The following is a 20,967-nucleotide window of genomic DNA, read 5'->3' as shown; positions in this document are numbered from 1 at the left end:
CTTTCCTAACCAGGATTTCATGAAACTTTGGAGCTTCTTGACAGTCTTGGAAAGACTTCCCAATGAGTGGAAATATATACATACATACATACACACACACACACAAACATTGATTGAGTGATATGACCATATATGGTCATGTCAACTCACCCTCTCTTCCCAAATTGGCCAATAATGGGCCTGGAGGGGTGGGAGGGACAAGGGTGCCAGGTGGTCATGTCCACAGCTCTGCTTCCCTACCATATTCTGCACAATTGGGCCACTTCTGGAGTTTCTTGAAGCCTGAAGAATGTTTCAGAGGTTTCTCAACAGTAACAAAAAAACAAAGGGGGGGGGGCAAGAAAGGCTGCTCTAGGTGCACCCAAAATTTAAATGCCTGGACTGTTGTCTACAAAGAGTAATTTTGCCGTCTGGGAGGTAATCTGAATTCTCTTGCCAGACGATGCGTACGAACTGAGCCACAGTTGCTCAGAGAAATTATGAGAGGCTGTGCTCTGTACTGTTGTGGGTGCTTTATTGTAAGTAGGATCTTATTTATGGGATTTCTGCATCGCTTAATGTGTCCTGTGAGCACTTCGGCTATGCTTCGGTTCATTCCGGCGATTCCAGGCTCCCCAAATCCTAATGCATTGGCTATTGAATATCCCATTTTGCTGATTATACTGTCTCACAATCTGTAATCCATCTCGAGTCCTTGTTTATTAAATAAGTAAATTAAATAAATACAATGATGCGTCAGCCGAGGGGACGACCCAGTGGCTGCTGCTTACCTTCATTTGAACCTGGAAGGTCCTTATGCTGTAGCATAAGGAACTGTTTCTTTTAAAAAGAATTGTTCAGCCAATCAGGAGCCTTTAAGAAAGAGGGTGTTTTTTATATACCCTGCTTTTCGCTACCAGAAAGTTTCAAAAAAGCTTACAGTAGCCTTCCCTTCCTCTCCCCACAACAGAGGGAGGTGAGTCTGAGAGAGACTGCTCTGAGAGAACAGCTCTAACAGGACTGTGACTAGCCCAAGGTCACTCAGCTGGCTGCATGTGGAAAAGGAGTGTGAAATCAAACCCGGCTTTCCAGATTAGAAGCCACCGCTCCTTGACCACTCCACCAAGCTTTCTTTCTTGCTGCGCAAAACCCCCACCTGGCCTCACCTATCTTTCTAAAAACACCTGGTGAGCATCAGGAAAGGTGGTGGTGGGTGCCCCTTGCCTAAGTCTTCCTCCTCCGGCTTGGAAGCATGCCAGTGGTCCTCCTCATTCCCTGGAGTGATGGCAGAGGATCTCTTGAGGACCAGGAAGGTGTGGAAATCCCCTAAGTTGTGGTTGTTGCTTCTGCTTCTGTTTCTGCTGCTGCTGCTTCTTATGCTTCCTCGTCCTCTTCTTCTGATGTACTTCCTGGGAGATTTATTCCTTGCACTCTGTCTGGATCACAGCTCTGTGATTGGATCGAACTCTGCTGTGATAACCCAGAGGCCCAAGGTTCTTTCCCTGCATCCTCCACCCTTGTAGACTCTTCTGTCTCTGAGCCTCCCAGCCACACCATTTAGTGGTGGTGATGGAATACAGAGTTAATTAGACAGTGACTGCATGCTAATGACATTGCCATTGATTGGTAAAAGAAGAGCAATGGAATAGAACTTGGGCAGGGGGGAGAGAACAGTCTCTGGACTGAAGTTTGACCATGAGAGGAGAGAGAGTCTAGACCAGGGGTAGTCAAACTGCGGCCCTCCAGATGTCCATGGACTACAATTCCCATGAGCCCCTGCCAGTGACCTGAGCACACAATCTGACTGCCCCTCCTCTCCGTTTCCAAACTTGGTGATGGGGAGGGGGCACGTAAAAGCCTGTTTGTGGGAAGACAGAACAAATGGGAAACAAACCTGAGACTTTAGGGAGAAAGTCCGGGTAGCCAATGGGTTCTGGTGCACATCGGGAATCTCATTAACATTGTCCAGCTTCAAGCATTAGGATTCTCTGCTTCCCATATTTAACTCATGAGGACTTAGTCTTTGTCCAGTCGGGATAGAAGAAGTGGGGAAATGTGCATTTTGGGGGGAGGGGGGGCGGGTGGGATAGGACTTCCAAGTTGACACAAAACCCCAACAAAACTAACTTTTAGAAAAGGCTTTAATTTTGTCAATTGCAGAGGAGACAACACCATTTCTCAACTTCTTTTTACCATTGAGAAACCCTTGAAATATTCTTCAGCCTTCAAATAACACCAGAGGTGGCATGATGGTGTGCAATGTGATGAGGAAGCATAGCTGTGCACACACCCACCTGAAGACTTTTCCTTTCCCACCCCCTCCATACACATCATTGGCCGTGTGTGTGTGTGTGTTTGCGGGGGGGGGGGGTTGACATGCCCATATATGGTCATATCACCCAATAAATATTTTACAAATGGATAAATAAATAAAAAGAAATGCCAGCATTTTGCAAAACTAGCAAATACAGTTGTGTTAGTCCTCAGTACCTATTGGCTAGCATTTGTGACATGAAGCAACATTATCCTCTTTCAAGTTTTGCTTGTGCTCATTGGACAGGGATGTATTTGGAGGACATGTGTAGGAGGACTCAGTGGCCACCATTCCCTGTGGTTCCTTGTCTTCCTCGTGGCGCACGGCAGCCACTAGCAAGGTTCCAATCATCTCAAGTAAGCTGGTGCAAATTGCTGACCTTGTTAAAGAGGGAGCACCTTCCTGGCCTTACAGCAGAGCTTAACACGCTTTCCCGCCACTGAAGTTAGAGGGGCAGATGAGCCCGCCAATGGACAGATATATTGACCTGTTATTATTTAAAGTTGTTTAACCAGGTAGAGATAAACGAAAGCTTTCAGCCCCTGAACTATCGCACAAATCACAATTAAGGTGGCACATATGTTTGGAGGACATAAAATCAATAGCGCCAAGAGTGCGTCGCAGTCTCTGTTTGAACTTCAGAAGAGAAGTAAATTTTCGAGTGGCTGCGGCCCAGCCCTGCCTGTTTGGGAGGAATCTCCCTTAGCTTCCCAGCAGGAGGCTCTAGTTCTCTCAGCCTTTCTTGTTTTGTCTTTATCAGAAGAGTCGAATGGATCAGCTCTTGACCAGCAGGCAGCCGGGATGGTGGTGGGGGGGGGGGGGATGCTCATGCCTGCTGCATGCAAGCTGGAAGCCCGATCTCCATTTCCCAAGCAGAAATTTGTGAACATTCCTATCCTTATATCCAAAATTGCTTCCTGTGTGCGAGCCCACCCTGGCCAGCTATTGCCCATTGCTGAAGGCCGCTGCTAGTAGAATGAGCAGTAGAATGAGTAGGGGGGTTGGACTAGATGGCATGTATGGCCCCTTCCAACTCTAGGATTCTATGAATGTGTTCTTCCTGCAAGAATCTGTCCTGCTCTGCTTTTAAAGCAAACGGAGTGTGTGGGTTTTTTTGCCAAGCCAGATTTCAAATGTGTTTGTCCTGGTTTTGCTGACAAATAGATGTCCAGGTTCAAAGCTCGTGATGAAATTGCTATCTGAGAACTGTAACTGCGCAATGTGCCTGACGCATATTGGCTCACGGGTGCATGTGTGCAGTCAGAAGAAGAACTCCGTTGCTCTTCTCTTCCCTCTCTGCACCCAGCCAATCTGTGTTTTTTAAGGTGAAAGAGTTCCTCCAATGTACATGCTAAGTTCTGTGAAAGGAGACCAGAAAGGAGATAAAAAGGACACCTTGATTGAAGTTCCGAAAGCAGCAACGTCCTTCAAACAGCTGCAGCTTCTGGCTGGCAAGGCAAAAAACCAAAACTGAAAAGCCAGGCGTGGAACATAATCAGCCTAATTAAGGGCTGAGCTCCAACACCATCCGGTATGGCAAGCCAAAGAGGTCAAAACGCTACAGTACGTTCTCACTGCAAATCTGGTCATGCACTCATGACCCGGCAGGCATCGGGCTTAGCCCTTTGAATAGGTTGGCCCTTTGAATAGGTCTTCCCCTGGGGATTTGGCCTGCAGTGACACATTTAATGATAATCGGGGATTAAGACCGGAAAATTTAACATTCCTTAATAGCTGTGGATGTTTGGGTGGACTCCTGTTAGGTCTTTCCTAGTACCTGTGAGAGCTTGGAAAAAGTATTGTTATTGTTATTGTTGTTGTTGTTGTTATTGTTGTTGTTATTGTTGTTGTTGTTGTTGTTATTGTTGTTGTTATTGTTGTTATTGTTGTTATTGTTGTTATTGTTGTTATTGTTGTTATTGTTGTTATTGTTGTTATTATTTAATTTTTAGACCGCCCTTCTCCAAATAGGCCTCAGGGTGGTTTACAACATAAATAGTTAAAACACAATAAAATCCCCATAAAAACCCCAATTAACATCAACAAAAGTTACATAGAACATATAAGCGGCGGTGGTCACAATTCTCATCTTAGTTACCTGACTTCCCCCCAAGTTCAGCCTGGTGGGGAGAATAATATTCAGAAGAGGGTGGCACCAATACAATAGATCTAACAATGATCTCGATGTTAGAGATCTCAATATTGGAAGGGATCCTCTGATGGATTTGTGGGAGAGCTGAATCATGTTGAAGGGAATCAGGTATATAAATGGCCTGCTGTCCACATGACCAAATCATGGCCGGATGCAGTTTGGCAGTTCAGTTGAGGCTGATTCGGGCAATTTAACTACAGGGGAAAGTAGATTCAGACTCAATGAGTCTTAGAAGTGTGTGGATCAATATTGATTTGGGTACCTTTTAGGCTGTCCAAACCAAATCACACATGCCTACTCCAAACCCTGCTCAGGACAAGAAACCCAAGGCTGAAAAACATCCTTGATGGACAAATATCTGAAGAAGTATGCTTGCACAGGAAAGCTCATAAGCTTGGTTGGTCTCTTGTGGCCCTTCCTTGCATCCCCAGGGAATTGCTGAGCGCCACTGTGGGATGGTAAGTGAATTTCCTCCAGGCCAGGCTGGATTCTGGAGATTTTTTTTTGGGGGGGGGATCATTTGGCCATGGAATTGGGGTCACTGTGGGTGGGCAGGTAGCTGTGAGTTCTTGCACTGTGCAAAGGGTTGGACTAGATGACCCTGGAGATCCCTTCCAGCTCTACGATTGTATGATTCAAGGGGAGAACTGGGATAATTTAAAACGCACACTGGGGAAGAGGACTGGAAGAGAATGAAGTCAATACTGGGGTAGCAGCTGCTGCAAAAGCAATGTTGTTTGAGTCCGCCTGGCCTATCAAATTTCCAGTGGGAGGAGCCCCAAGTAGCCCCGCCCATTTTTGTGAAAATACTGGATGGACCCAGCAAAGGTGTCAGCAGGTGCTGTGGTGCCTTTTGGTCAGGCACGGTCTGTAGAAAGTATCTCTACAACTGCCAGTGTCACGTGCGAGCTCAGAACTCCCATGGCCTCTCTCAGGCCTGGCAGGAAGTGTGATGTGTGTAGCCAGTTGCTGGGCACTGCAGCTGCCCATTGCTGCCTGCAGCAAGCCAGGGACTTTGCGAGGACTTTGCAGGTAAGAGGTAAAAAATTACTGCCAGGGCCTGCTCCTGTCCCCTGCCATTCCCCAGCGGCCCTCTGATTAATGGCCGGACGCCTTGTCTCAGACAGCGGAAATGCCACATCCCCTCTGCTTCATTGCCAAAGCCGCTCGGGCGGATCCCCCCTCCTGCCACCGCTGCCTGGCCTGCTCCAAGGGAGAGCTGCTTCCCTGCCGGAGCTCACAAAGTCACCAGCATGAAATTGGGAAGCTGAGATGGGGAAGAAGACCTCCAGGGAGCATGTCTGGGTATGGTAGGGTGTGGTGGCTCAGGAAACAACACTGTAATAAGCTTTCACAGTTATCTGTCCCCCCCCAAAAAAAAAAAGCAGTTTTGACCTGAGCATGATGCTCTTGGAGATGGCTGCAATTAAAAAAGCAAAGGAAGAAAAGGAGAAGCTTGTAGTTGTTCAGCTGGGAGGGAAAGAGACTCCACGCATCAGGCGTCCCCAACCTTTTTCCAGCCAGTTTGGAATCCTGACACGGCATGGTAGGTGCGGCAAGAAAACGGTGGCCGCAAAATGGCCGCTGCAGGAGGCGGAGCCAGCCACAAATTGCTTGTTGCGGCTTCACTTCAGTAGCACAGTGTAGCTCCTCGTCTTTTGGCGACAGCTCTCGCTGAAGGAATTTTTTTTTCAAACGTGTAAACCACCCAGAGCCGTATGGAAGGGTGGTATATAAAAATCTAAATAAATAAATAAAAATATGCATAGCCAATCAAACCTTCGATAGCCAGTCAGAAGCATGGCTCAGTAAAACCCTTCTGTAGCCCCCCACACATCCTATCTAATGTTATATGGAACTTTGGAGTTTTAATGTATTTTGTGGTTTTATGGAGTATATATGTGGGTCTTGAGATGACTTAGTCAAGAGAGAAGGAATATAAATCAAATTATAAATAAATAAATAAAATAAAAATGCTTAGCACCATATTGATGACCCCTGATCTAGATGTTCTGATCCACCTTTCCTTACAGTACGATTTTCTCTCCCTTTGTTTGAAGAAGCCACAGGTGTGAGCAAAGATGCTAAATGCGTATAATTTGAAAGTTAACCTTCAGCATTATGGCCAACCATGCCTAAACAAGACAGTTTCTCTTTTCCATATAATTGCAAAACTGATACTAGCAGACTGGAGGATCTAAGAGTTGCTATTTTGCAGTGGAGAGCCAGCTTGCTGTAGTGGTTAGGAGTAAGGACTTCTAATCTGGCGAGCCGGGTTTGATCCCCCGCTCCTCCACATGCAGCCAGCTGGGTGACCTTGGGCTTGTCACAGCACAGATGAAGCTGTTCTAACCGAGCAGTAATGTCAGTGCTCTCTCAGCCTCACCTCCTTCACAGGGTGTCTGTTGTGGGGAGAGGAAAGGGAAGGCAAATGTAAGCCGCTTTGAGACTCCTTTGGGTAAAGAAAAGTGGCATATAAAAAAAAAACTCTTCTTCTTCTTCTCCTCCTCCTCCTCCTCCTTCTTCCTTCCTTCTTCCTTCCTTCTTCCTTCTTCTTCAATGCAGAAGGATGGGGAAATGGCTAAACGAATGAGGGTTTTCAACTGTGGCACAGCCATTTCTCTCCAAATGATGGCGTCCGGACACATCGGCATGGAACAATTTGCAAACCGGTCGGGTACCGCCAAGCCCGGACTTCAGCTTGTAACTGTGCGATATTCCAGTCTGGGCGTTGGAGGGTGGGGGGGGGGAGTGGATAATCTGTTGCCTCCTGAACAGTAAGAACGCCTACGTGGAGAATATAGCCGCCGCTGTAAACATCACTTGCGGGAACAGCCTAAATGGGCCTCTGTGCTTGAGACCGAAAACATCTCTCTGAGCTCCCGCGCTCCATTTGTGTAAATGTTGTTAATGCGGGTCTGTAGGGATGAGACGTTTGTCAGCTCTTAAGTAGGATTTAGCTCTTTCGCTGGATTCGTGGCAAGACGAGAGAGGCCGGCATTGTCTGTCTTGATTACTGAGAAGCGTAACCAGGGGCCTTCTTCCTCCCCCCTGCAAGCAGCCGTCTCTGCTTTGTGGACTCTCACCTGCAGAAGGGAGGGGCGGGCGAGAGGAAGGGGAGGGAAGTTTCCCCTGCAGTGGGCATCCCAAGCCGACTTCCACCTGCCACTCCTCTATTGCAGGGGTAGTCAACCTGTGGTCCTCCAGATGTCCATGGACTACAATTCCCATGAGCCCCTGCCAGCAAACGCTGGCAGGGGCTCATGGGAATTGTAGTCCATGGACATCTGGAGGACCACAGGTTGACTACCCCTGCTCTATTGCATTAGGGGTAGGGCTTCCAAAGCCAAGTATCTGGAGATTTGAGGGTGGCGCCTGGGAGAGTGGGACCAAAACCGCCTACCTTCCTAAGTAGCCATATTTTCCCACTCTGGTCAAGGTAGCATCGGTGCTTTGAATAAAAAATAAGCCCAAGTCCACTTTACATTGCAGCAGAGGACCAAACGGTGTTCTGAGAACTGAGTCCTGAACGTGCTTGCCAACCTCCAGGTTGTGGCTGGGGATCGCCTGGATTTACAGTTGACCCCCCCAGAAATGAGTTCCCCTGAATAAAATGGCTGCTGCAGAAGGTGGACTGAATGGCATTACACCCCTCAACCTCCTCGAACCCTCCCCTCCTCAGGCTCCAACTCCCCGAAATCTTCATGTATTTCCCAGTCTGGAGTCGGCCACTGTAATGTTGACCCAGATGTATCTTCTGCTGACTTGTAAGGTTCTTTCCTCCAAGCAAATGTGCAGTCCTGGTGCCATTTCTGTGAACCTGAAGCAATGTGGCAGGAAGAGGTAAGATCTGCTACTTTGGCTTGTTCATTAGACTGTCTCTGTTCTTCCTCCCCCCCCCCCCCCACTATACATTCCCAACTGAAGTATAAAAACACATGCCCAGAGGCTAAGAACAAGTAATGCACCGTAATCCGCTGGCTTCGCAGCCTCCAAATAATTTGTCCTAATGGCCAAATTAGATAAGGCTAGTTGAAAGGAGTTAAGCGGATGTCCTCTTTGATCTCCGTTAATCCCCCTCCCCAGCCCACCTCCTAGCCTTCTTTAAGATCATTACATCTCTGGAAGCATTTCTGCAATTTTACAGGGACATTAAACACACACACACAGAGGTTGCTTTGTGTGTTTGTGTTGGGGGGGGGCAATGTATTTTCTTTATCAGCTTGCGTTAACCGATATATGTATAGACTTGCTGCATCGAGCTTCCCCTGCCGAATGCAGAGAGGAGATAAAGGGGAAAGATTTCATTATGCTCAAGTGTTTTCTGTAAAGTGGAATGAGCCGTGTTTAAAGCGAGCCGGACAGGCAGATTGATAGGTGGTGTCTGGATGGATTGTCAGAAAATGGAGAAAGGATGTGCCAGTGTGGGCTGGATGCTCATTGATTTCAATTCACCGCTTTCCTGCTAGTTTTCGCAGATGTGCTAGGACTGCGTACCCTTGTGTGTTTTTTCTTCCTTTTTTTTTTTTTGATCTAACATGTAAAAACCAGAATGTGTTGTGGCCTGTAGACAAAATATTTTGACTATTAGTGGTGTGCAAAACAATGCAGAGAAAGATGCAAATAACCAAAAATGTGTTCCAAAGTTTAAAAAAATACTCCTTGGATTCATCGTGAGGAGGAAGTGAAATCAGAAAGATGTGTTGTTGTTTTTCAGGTGGAAACAGGGCAGAGTAGCTCAGATTCCTCCTATAAGTATGTGGAATGGTGAATGGCAGGCAAATAGCTAAGCGTGGCAGATGGAGCAGATCAGTGAAGTGTGGCGGGGAAAAATGGGACAAACTGCCCTATGTGTGATTGCAGGGAGATGCCATGGGATTTTACAGGTTGGCTAGCAAGCCGAAAGGAAAGTCAGGAAGCAGACTGTGGGACACAGAATGGGGCGGGAAGGAAGATTGTAAGGGAAAGAGGGCAGCTTATTTAACAAAAGTAGTTCTGCTTTCTGTTCAAAATGTACTCCATTACCTACCTTCACTCTTTTTTTTTTTTTTTTTGTCTACCTTTTTGCCCTCTGATCGTCATGGACATTTAACCTAATAAAGGTCAGAAGTGACTTAAGTGGTTCTGCTATTGTTGAAAGATAGGAACCGCAGAAATGAGGCCCTCTTCTGCCAACAGCTACAAACTGAAGATCCTGTTGCTATTCACGCTATAGAGCCCTTTGCCTCTCTCTTGGCCAGACTGGAAACTGAAGATCCTCTTGCTATTCACTCTATAGAGCCCTTTGCCTGTGTCTTGACCAGACTGGAATCTGAAGATCCTGTTGCTATTCACGCTATAGAGCCCTTTGCCTGTGTCTTGGCCAGACTGGAATCTGAAGATCCTGTTGCTATTCATGCTATAGAGCCCTTTGCCTGAGTTTTGCCCAGACTGGAATCCAAAGATTCTCTTACTGTTCATACTGGAGAGCCCTTTGCTAATGTCTTGGGCAGTTTGGGAGACCCAGCATCAGATTGTGGATGGGGGTTACACTTGTTTGTCTCAGTGTTTGTCTATACACACATCAGTGCATAAAACGGAAGATGGTAGCTCTTCACCCTTTTTAAATTTCATATAAGGATGCTTTTGGAAATTAGGTGCAGTATTCAGTAATAATGAAACAAAAATCTAGTCTCAGATAAAATTCCCCAAAGGTACAAATTTCTTCAAACTTTATTGGTACACTGCACAATCACAACCATCTCTTATTCATTTTCGAATTAGAAAAGGTTACAACTACAATGTAACATGCACAAAATTCAGGTAGTATATTCACCCTTTAATACGATTATTGATGGGAAAAAAAGAGAGACTTGACTTTGATTTGCCTTTTCTTTTTTTAAAGAAATAAATTTTTTTTTAAAGTATCTCTAGAAGTCCGACAGAATTAAAGAACAAAAATGCTCCAGAAACATTGGATAGAATTTGCTTTTTTTCTTTCTCATTAAAGCATCTGAACACTGACAATTTATTTACTATTCTGTGTGTGCAGTGTGTGTGTGTTTGTTTTGTTGGTTTGCTTAAAGGATAAATCGTGTGAAAACAATGTGCACGCCCCGTCGCCTTGACACAGCTAGAAGAATTTCACCGTTAAGGTCACAGAAGAACTTCAAAGTCTAGCAAAGAGGACTCAGAAATGGACAGGTTAACGATTTCATACACCCAACATGGTTCCTCACAATTGCACTTATACATTGCACAAGTAACTTGAACAATATTTTTATTGTTTTGTTTAAATGCTCCCCAGTAGCTGGAAATAATGGAAGCAATTCTTGGATTAGTCTTTTTGGCGGGGTGGGGGGAGGGGGAAGTTGTGGTTCTTTTCCTTAAGCTCAAAGATGGCCTAGAGTAGCTTCCTCAAGACACGGAGCTTTGGGAGCCATGCTAGATGGAATTCCCCTGCAGAGATCTGGGTGCAGATGGAATTTCCACATTTTGTGAGAGATGTGAATTTCAATCTCGTTGACCTTTTATCTCTTGTATTGGGTACCTTAACTGAACGAAAACTGACCTTTGTCTGGTTCAGTGGTCTACCCTATGTGTGGGTGTTCCGTTGCATATGTCACACTTGTCTGTTTCAACATAAAAGTTGGCCCACTAGGAATTTGAAGTGCACAAAGATGTGCTCCTCATAAACTGTGAGTGAGTCCCATGTTGTGCGGGAGAGTGGCCGGCAGGAATGCCCAGGATCTCTGGATTGGAAGTGCATTCTAAAAGGGGTGACCAAGCTTGGATTTGTAATGGCTCCGTGTGACTCCAAGTTGTTCACAGAGCTCCATGTCAGCATGTGTGGACCTTCACATGTCCTTTTGGACCTTGTAAAGTTTTAGACTGCAGCATTAATTACTTATGTAGGTCAATAGGTTTCTCCTGTTAGTTTAAGACTGTAGATACTCTCTCTCTCTCTCTCCTAGTTGTCATTGTAGACCCTGACTTGGATAGCTGATGCTAGCCTGATCTTGTCAGATTTCAGAAGCTAAGCAGGGTCAGTCTAGGTCAGTTTTTGGATGGGAGACCACCCAGGAAATCCAGAGTCGTGACTTGGAGGCAGGCAATGGCCAACCATCTCTGATACCTCTTGCTTCGAAAATCTATGAAGGGTCGCCATAACTCGTTGGCCAAGAAAGTGATTGTTGAAAGAATTTCTTCCGTTCAACAATCTCATTCTATGATTCACGTATCAAAAGCATTTGTCTGACATATGGCGCCTGCCAGTTATAAAGTTCATTCAATTGTCCCTGTCTTTGGAAAAAACAAAAACAAATTCGGCTTCCCCTTTCCCCCCCCTCCTTCCCCAAAGCTAGACTACGCAAATAACCCCCCTCAAATCTCCCCCCCCCCAAAAAAAAATCTCTCACCGTCAGGGGTGGCAGAGGGAAAGTCAGAACTTGCTGATATTGAACAATCTTTATTTGGGTTCTCTCTCTTTTTAAAAGGAAAACAAATTCTGAAATGCAGTCATCTGACGAAGTGTGAGAATTCTCGTTATGGACATTCTATGTTTTGCTTTTTGTTACTGGAAGGAATCTGCGTTTCTAGCCATTAGAACTGGGACATGAAAAATGTGGGAATGAGCAACAGTTCTAGCCAACCCAATGAGCCAATGGTGCGGAAAGCGACCACCCACCACTCACAGTATTGTTCACGTCATTTTTGGACATCACTCACTTGTCCCTGTGGACAAAACTTCGGTTTGCTGCAAAACTGGGCCATTCTCACAGCCTGTATTGACACTGTGCCCCCCTCCCACCGGCCCATTCTGGTTAAAAGGCCGCAGGAAAAAATTGCCCCTGGTATTTCTTCTTGGGGCTGCAGAGAAGAAAAAATCACCCTTTTAAAACAGTGCATGTTATTTTAAATGTGTTTTTGTGCAGTTTGCTTTGGAACAATCAAAGATGTATACGTACTATTCTCTTTTTCTTTCCCACCTCCCATCTCTTGCTCCTATAAAATGAGAACATTGCACATTGACACGAAAGGCTGTTTTTATCACAGGTGGGCTTCAGAGGCTATACGTGTTTTCCAAATAGGTAACCAGCTTGTGTAGATATGGCAGATTTCCCCATAGCTTCCTGGCCACAATCTCCAACCATTCCCCCCACTGCTGGGGCCTATTCAGTGTTTATTATAAATGGACACTGAATATTATTATAGACCTTTCCCCTTATATCTCTGCAGTGGAAAGGCCAAGAGACTGTTATATTGAGTGTCATTTTCCAGTTAGAACTAAAACAAGCCCTGCAAAGGATAAGGGAAGGTGGGAATCATTGCCACACAGGCAATTCTGGGCAAACCCACACTTGTCCATCCACACAGCAGCTATCTAGGCTTTGGTGTGATCTTCCCCAAAACTTTGCAGCAAAGCAAATCTGGAAAAGATCAGAGAAAATCAGAGGGAACCCCAGGAAGTGCCCGAATGCACGAAATTGCTGGGGGGAAGTGGTGGCGGGGGATCCACTTCCCATCTGCTTGGACTCCAGGTCAGGCTAGCTTGATCGCATCAGATCTTGGAAGCTACCCAGAGGTGATCCTGGTTAGTATTTGGATCGGAGACTCCCAAGGAAGCCCAGGGTCATTACACAGAGGCAGGCATCGGCAAACCACCTCTGTACATCTTATGCCTCGCAAACTCTATGGGGTTCTCCATAAGTCAACTGCACCCTGAAGGCACTTTCTACCAGTTTAGGTTGGAATATATGGTAGGGCACAACCCTTCTCCATAATGAATTAGATTCAAGGGACGTAGACATGGCTGCTGTAGGCAGGCAGGCCAGGGTCTAAGCATCCCTGTTCCCTCCCAGTGCTCAAATGAGATACAGGAGAAAAACAGAGTGCCAACCTCACTTCTGGCCAAGACCTCAGTGCTCGAGCATTGCCCTGATTTCTAGGGTAAAAGAGACTGGCAAAATCCTAACAGACCAATGGAGTTGCTTCTAGGATTTATCCTGAAGTGGCATTGACAACATCCTTTCCCCTGTCCCCCAAAATCTCCTGGGGGTTCCAGGCAGGCACCTAGCTACCCTAGACATAAAAAAACACTAGGAAAAGTGTGACGGTGTTTTCAGACAGAAGACTCATGTTGCCCTTCATATGGTCATTCCGCCATTGAGATTAATGTTTGGTCATTGTCAGTTTGGAGAAGGGAATGCCCATGGGGCTTTTTGTTAAGCCTTCTGGCTTCCGTTAAAGAGCCCCATTAAACAGCATGTATGAATTATCCTTAGACTCAGGGAGATGGGCTGTGGTTGAGTGGTAGAACATCTGCCTGGCATGCAGAACACCCCAGGTTCAATCCGTGGTATCTCCAGTTTAAAGGTTCAGGACCAGGAATAGGCCTAAGACCCTGGAGAAGAACTGCCAGTCTGAGCAGACAATCATAGAATCCTAGAGTTGGAAGGGGCCATACAGGCCATCTAGTCCAACCCCCTGCTCAACGGAGGATCAGCCCTAAGCATCCTAAAGCAATACTTCCCTTAATGGACCAATCCTCTGACTCAGTATATGGCAGGTTCATGTGTTCCCAGAACCTGAAAGGCCTTGATCCTGGGGAGAAAAAAAATGTATTACTGTGATTGTAAACTGGCTAAATACTAGCTTTGTGCCATTGAGTTCCATGAGATTTAAGGATCACTTCCCCCCTCCCTGGATCGGGATCAATAGCTGAAATGCAGTCCACAGTTACTCATACGTAACCTCCAAGAGGTGAATGGGTTTGAGCATGCCCAGTTTCAATCGAACGACGCAATTTACCAAGCAGCGTCACTGCACAACCCTCCCAGCTCTCTTTGCGATCGATGGCCATGCTTTTTTGCAGTGTCGCTCCTAAAGAGGGCAACCAGAAGGGGCGGGCCAGGGAACTTTCCTACCACCCGACCACCCCCTTTCTCCTCCAGCCAAATGCATCCTCCCTGATGCATGTGCAAATGTTCAGACATCAGGCACTTGAGCTGCTATCAAGCAAACAGGGTCCTTGCTTTATCACCACCACTTCAGTACATGCAATTCTGGAGGGGCTTGTTAATGAAAAACCAAGGACTAGGCATGTCTTTTGTTCCTTTTACTGGGCAGCTCCCTTCTGAATGGGGCTGACCTTCTGAGACATGATTCCAAAATCTAACATGTGCTAAAGTGGATGTTACGCGGGGGGGGGGGTGTTTCCCATTCTGGAGGCAATTGCTCAACGGGAGTTCATCAACGGGAGTTCAGTATCTTAAAAAAAAAACTTCTATAGAGGTCCATAGCATCCTTCTAAGCTTCTTAAAATCGTTGCTTTCTGATCTGCTTCTGAGAGGCTAAACTCTATTTCTACGACTTACATTCCCAAATCCCTTTGGCCGACTGTTTGTCTGGAGTCCTGAATTGGGGGGGGGGGGGGACAATCTTAGGAGCAGCTAAGTCTACCAGCTTTGGGTTGAGAAATTCCTGGAGATGGGGAGCAAGTCAGTGGAGGGTGGGGTTTGAGGAGGGACTTCAGTGGGGTAGAATGTCATTCCACCTTCCAAAGCAGCCATTGCTCCAGATGGACTGATCGCCGTCACCCAGAGCATAGCTGTAATCCCAGGAGATCTCCAGCCACCACCTGCAGCTGGCAACCCTAGGAACAACAGAGTCTTCAACTGTATCGTGACTTACAGCTCAAGCCCAGGAGTTTATGGTGGATCAAGCCTGTCACTGATTTCTGCAGGCTTGAGTTGTTGTTTTGTATATCGGTGTGTGCTTTGTATAATTGTTTCCGAAAAAAACACCCAACAGAATTGGCTTGTTGCTGTGCAGTGCTTCCATTTCTTTAGTGCCTTCGTGTCCTGCTTGGGCGTGCCTGGGAATATCTGCCTGATTTTGGGCTGCAGGAAAAATGCAGGACTTAAAGTGATGGTTTGGCCTGGCCAAATCCCTTTCAGCTGGATCCCGGCAGCTCATTCCTTGCAGGGCTTAACTCAGCTTCATGATGTTGCATCTCTCCATGGCACCATGCCTGTGAAGTGCTTCCAACGAAGGGTGCATTTGCTTATGCACGCTTTCCCCTTCTCTTTTCCACATCACTTGGCCTTCTAGCAGAAAGCGCGGGGGAAGGTAAATGTCCTCGGATAACTGATGAAGCAGTGCAATACTTGTTCTATCCTTTTTTTAACCCCCTCCAGAAAGGCTTTGACCTAGTTTTGCTTTCGTTTTCCTTTAGATCCGGAGGCAAGCAGGCAATTTTGGGAAACAACAAAACAATACATTATGGGAAGCAGTCAGTACATTCATGAGCGATGCAGTCGAGGAACGGCTCCGTTGTACGTCTGAAAACAAAGCCCTGACTGTTCCAACGTCTTGTTATGAATATACCACCCAAATGTTTAGTCTTGTATAAGTAAATATCAGACTCTCTCTCTCTCTCTCTCTCTTTTAAAGAATCATTCATGTACTACATGTATAGATAATCGGAATGGCACATTTTTTTTCTGATCATCCGCACAGACCCGTCGGGAATTGGCACCAGTCACTTGCCATCCACAAGGTCACATTAGAGTTCCCAAGACACGGCTGTTAGCAGCTCAGTAACATAGGCAGTAGACGTCCTTACTGCCCATGGGTCTCCCCAGTCTAGGCGAGATACGTGACAGTGACAGGACCGTCTTCCTATGGAGAAAATTTCCAAAGAGGAAAATCAATAGATATATAGTGTTAGGATCCTTGCTTCATTTCCCCCCATTCATCCAGTGCTGTCCTGGGGAACTATTTTGCGGCAGGATGCTTCCAGTTTGGCAAAGGTCGGCTTGATTTAGCAGTGCAGGCCCACGGTAAGCTCTTCCGCTTAATGTCCAGCACAGTTTTTTCTTTCTTTCAGTGCACAAGACACATTCTTGTGTTTCTTGCACGAGAACTTCTCTCGTTTCTCCGACAGCCTTGCATTTCGATGAAACCTGTGCGGGAGAATCTCCTCTCGGTGGTTCTCTCCTACAGAATTTAGGCAAGGAGCAGAGCAGAGCCGGACTTCTTGACTTCAAGACCTGAGTCCTCGAAAAGAGTTGCTGGCGACCCAGGGCTGTCGCTCTGTTTTCGTAAACAGTAGCTGCGGAGTTCTCTTGGCGAAGCATTCTCCGAGACCCGGTGGGAGTAGCAGAGAGACAGGAGATCAGGAGAATGTGTTTTGCTTTTCCTTGTCCTCTTTCCCAATCGTTTTTCCTCCCCCTTTCCAACATTAATCAAATGCTCAGAAATTAAAGTTGGCGTCAAGTGCCCTTTGCTCTGAAGAGGTACCCAAACAAACGCAAAGTCTAAAGTCAACATGCTAGCAACGTAATTGGCCTCTGTAGGCTTCTGAATGGATGGATTTGTTTGTTTGCTTGCCATGGAAATGCAAGGGGAGGTTGAGGCTGGGAAAAAAGGACTGATAACTTTGCTGACCCACAAGGGAGGGAAAGGCGGATTTTTTTTGTCAGTTCTTGGAATGTCCATATGCAATAGCAAACTGAGGAGCTCGGAAGGAGTCGTTGGTAGAATTGCTCCCGGTATATAAACAGCTTTTTAAGGCAATGCTTTTGCGATGGATGACTTGACCCAGGGATGAGCTTGCTTCGTTTTGCAGAAAGAAAGTGAGAGACCTGAAATCGCTGACTTTAATCGGTGTGTCTTTGTTGGGGTGCCATTCAATGTTGTGCCTTTCCTCTCGGTTCCTGTTTGGTTATCTGTGCCATTAGTTTCTGGACAACCCTTCCCCCCCCCCACCCCCGCCCCTGCCCCGCCCCAAAGAGCTGCCTAAATGTCCCCACTCTGCATCAGAGGAGATGAAGAGGCTGCAACAGAATTTTAAATGAGAAAGATGAGGATGACGATGGTTTGAATGATGAGGAATTTTTTAAAAGTGGTTTAGATAGAGGTGGGACTCAATAAGAGGTGATTATACTGATGGATGGTTGGGAGAACGGATGGGAAACGGAGGAGGAAAGATTTGGATTAAAAAAAACAGCATAGATAATTACATTGATTGATTGATAAATATGGCGAATGGATTACTGGAAAGGCAGATGGATGGATAATTAGATGGATGGGTGAATGGGCAGAACGGCAGCATGATTATTCTGATAAATGGGAGGCGCATGACTCACCATTCTGTCTATTTATCTACATTGACGAGTCCCTCTAGCTTTAGGCTTCTATGGAACAGGGCCAACTCCCCCTGTCTTCCCTCGCACCGGTTGGCTGACTCACTGTCTGTCAGAGGACGTGACTGGTCCAGCAGGGTCAGCTCCAGCCCCCATGCTTCCAATATAACCCACAGGGCAGGGGGTGGGGGGAAGCATTGACTGACAGGATGGGAACCCAATTGAAACGTCCACCCAGACTGACGTGAAATGAAACCAGAGTGTTGTAATCGAACAGTTAGAAACATGAACAGGTATGTACAGGGTAACAAGTAGAAAGAACAATCCTTTTGCTCAAGAGACACAGAGATAATAATAGGACACTTTTTTTTGTTTTGTTTCGTTTTACTCGTTTTAACTTTCCACTGTGCATCGTCTCTCAGACCAAGACGCGTCTCCTGGGGCATTTCACCGGCTCAGTCGAGAAGCGCTTGACTGTAGAATGAGAGGTCGGTTATTCATAAATAGGGTCTGAAGGGCGGGGCCAGGGAAGGAAATGAAAACAATTCTGCTTTGTGAAATGCCCGTCATTGACCAATCCTGACTGGGTGGTTGACTTGGAACCTAGTTGCCCTCCCCCTCCCTGTGCCCCCTCCCGGCAGTATATTCAAGCTGTAGATTTTGTGTGTGTTTTTTCCATTACCTTTTTCTTAATCCCTTCCCTCCCCCAGCAGTGTGGATGGTTAAAAGTCTGTGGTGTGGGAGAAGCCAGGCATCGAATGCAAGGACCCTCATTTTTCTTATCAAAACTTGAGGAGAAAATGAGCAAGCAGGGTGCCTGATAGCCAAAGGGAAGCCATCCCTCTTGACGCAGAGTTGTTCCCATCGTGTACTGCTCCGGGGCCTGCAGGTGAGAAGAAACGAATGCCAGTTATCATCAGGGTAAGAGAAGACTATACAAGATCTTTCTCTGGGCTTTTCTGCATTCTTGTTTTCCTAGCTTGTAAATTCCTGTTTCTTCAGGAGCAATTTTTTTCTGTTTTGCTCCCTCTAGTGGTAGATTCATTATTACACCAGGTTATGCTCAACATATCTCCCTGCAGGTTTAAACTACAGCTTTTATATACTGGACATAAACTGATGTAATATTGCACCAACCATTGCACATGTGCAGAACAGCCCTCCATAGAATTGCCAGCTCTGGGTTGGGAAACACCTGGAGACTTTGGGGGTGCAGCCAGGAGTGGGCGGGATTTGGGACAGGGAAGAGCCTCATTTTGGGGTATAATATTGTGGAGTTCATACATCAGAGCAGACATTTTATCCAGGGGAAGTGATCTCTGTCACCTATAGATGAATTATAATTCCAGGGGATACCTGGTTACACTTGGGGACAGGCTCTTGATCCCTCCCAAGAAACAGGAACTTCCAAGTGAGGAAAAATGAGAATGCAGAAAAGCACACTAAGAAGAAGAACAGTTGGCTTCTATACCCCGCTTTTCACTACCTGAATACATCTCAAAAGCAGCTTACAATCACCTTCCCTTCTTCTAACACCAAACAAACATTCCAGCTCCCATATGTTCTTTGAAAGCAGAGCTGGGCTCAGTTCACAAGCCTCAAACAAAGACAGCTTTGTTAGTCTGGATATGATCCTGCTTAACTGCCGGGCTCACAAAATCCCTCCTTCCCGCCTCTCTTTATATGATGTGCAGACGAGCTCAACTAACTGCCACAAAAGGTGGCATCCAAAAGGAGATGATTACAGACCCCCGAGGTTAGGATTCAGCTGGGAGCAAAAATCTCAGTTACTGGGAAATCAACTAACCGTGGTTTATTACGGCACCTGCACATGAGCATGACAACTTAGCAGAGTGAGTTTAAAAAACTAACTACCAGCTGTTGCATCTTCAAAGCATTTAGGCAGCAGGCTGCAGATTTTGCTAAAGCAAGAAGCAGCAAAGCATGCATGGATATATGGTCTACTCAGAATTCCCTATACAAGAAGTCCTGCACAGCTTTTCCCATAGGACTGGTATCTGGCAAGGGGAGCTTTGAGCTTGTGGTGGTTAAGAGATGCAACCCTCTAATTTGGAGAGGCAGGTTGGATCCCTTGCTCTTCCACATGCAACCAGCTGCGTGACCTTGGGCTAGTCACAGTCCTGTTAGAGCTGTTCTCACAGAGCAGTTCTGTCAGAGCTCTCTCAGCCTTACCTACCTCACAGGATGTCTGCTGTGGGGAGAGGAAGGGAAGGCGATTGTAAACTGCTTTGAGACTCCTTCGGGCAGTGAAAAGCGGGGTACAAAAACAAACTCTTCTCCTTTTTCTTCTTGGTTTATGCGGTGTTACTGGACCTAAATAGTGTTCTATGTAAATGTTCCAAAATGTTCCGAAATGTTTTATGTAAACCACCCAGAGCCGTACGGAAGGGCGGCATAAAAATACAAATAAATAAATAAATCTAGATAGACTGGAGACTGCAGTCGTATACAGTGGTGCTGAAGGACCTGCTATGGCAGGAGAACATGTGGTTTCCTGGAGGAGGGTCTCTGTTTTAGAACTGATCCACTTTTAGTAAAGAATTCAGAGCTAACGGAGTCCTCCCCCCCGCCCTCTCCCAAAAAGAGTACTGGGCCGCACTCTTCATGTTCCTCTTTATCTCTTCCCAAGCGAGAATAACTTCCTGTTCGCCTCAAATTTCACTTTTGCCAGATTTGGGCCGCAACCCAAGCAGAAGACCCTGCGGAGAAATTTGGCTAATTTCCATTAAGAGCCAGGGCTGAGTCTCTGAACCACTAAACCCGTTTCTAATTTCACCGTTGGCGGCCTGCAGCGGCAGGACCATGTGTGGCGCCACACCCGACGTTTGCCATTCCGGTGGCGCCTGCGTCTCCCTCGCTTCGGAATGTCACATATGGCGGAACTCCTCGCCCGTCTCTCGATTTAATTTCCTCCTTGCAGAGCCTTTCAAAGCCCAGAATAGACTCTTAGCCTAAATAAGCTGTGTGAGGCCCCGAGCTACTCTCTCCCGCCCTTCTTCTCCAATCCCCAACGCAACCGTTAGGAACCAAAGAGGCTGGCAGCCCTTATGTGCCGCTTGATTCATTAATCTGTGATTTTATAGCGCCGCTGATTGACTGCAGTCTTGGAATAGATCACATCTGTGCCCAGCTCCTCCCATCTGGACCCCCTTTGCACAGTAACCGCTCTTAAATGTTTTACATTCTTGTCGTTTTGTTCTCTGTTGAGGGGGGGACTCCCCCCACCCCCGCTGTCCCTCCCTCCCGATGCGGCGGCGCGCAAAGGCTGTTTTCAGTTGTTATTTAACTAGCTGAATGGCATCCGTCTAATTAAAAATTGATAATGACCACAGCACACAAGCGCCCGGCAAAGAGACACACAGGGCGTGCAGGCT

General features: G+C 46.5%; 1 protein-coding gene and 1 long non-coding RNA gene across 5 annotated transcripts in view; one reads left to right on the top strand and one right to left on the bottom strand.

Moving 5' to 3' along the window:
* The window catches only part of LOC143822240 (uncharacterized), a 45,234-nt gene that overhangs the window by 17,331 nt on the left and 6,936 nt on the right, over positions 1-20,967 (top strand). The gene's annotated exons all lie outside the window — the stretch shown is intronic.
* OPCML (opioid binding protein/cell adhesion molecule like) overlaps positions 17,213-20,967 on the bottom strand; it is a 696,918-nt gene continuing 693,163 nt past the window's right edge. For 3 of the 4 annotated variants that reach the window (XM_077307199.1, XM_077307201.1, XM_077307204.1), the window contains one exon: positions 17,213-18,455. In XM_077307199.1, the coding sequence (XP_077163314.1) occupies positions 18,355-18,455 (101 nt within the window). In that variant the 3' untranslated portion in view covers positions 17,213-18,354. The remainder of the gene's footprint in view (positions 18,456-20,967) is intronic. The other variant, XM_077307200.1, reaches the window with a different exon arrangement.

The sequence above is a fragment of the Paroedura picta genome, chromosome 12 (genome assembly GCF_049243985.1).
Source record: "Paroedura picta isolate Pp20150507F chromosome 12, Ppicta_v3.0, whole genome shotgun sequence".
Lineage (NCBI taxonomy): Eukaryota > Metazoa > Chordata > Lepidosauria > Squamata > Gekkonidae > Paroedura > Paroedura picta.
This window is presented reverse-complemented; position numbering and strand designations above follow the sequence as displayed.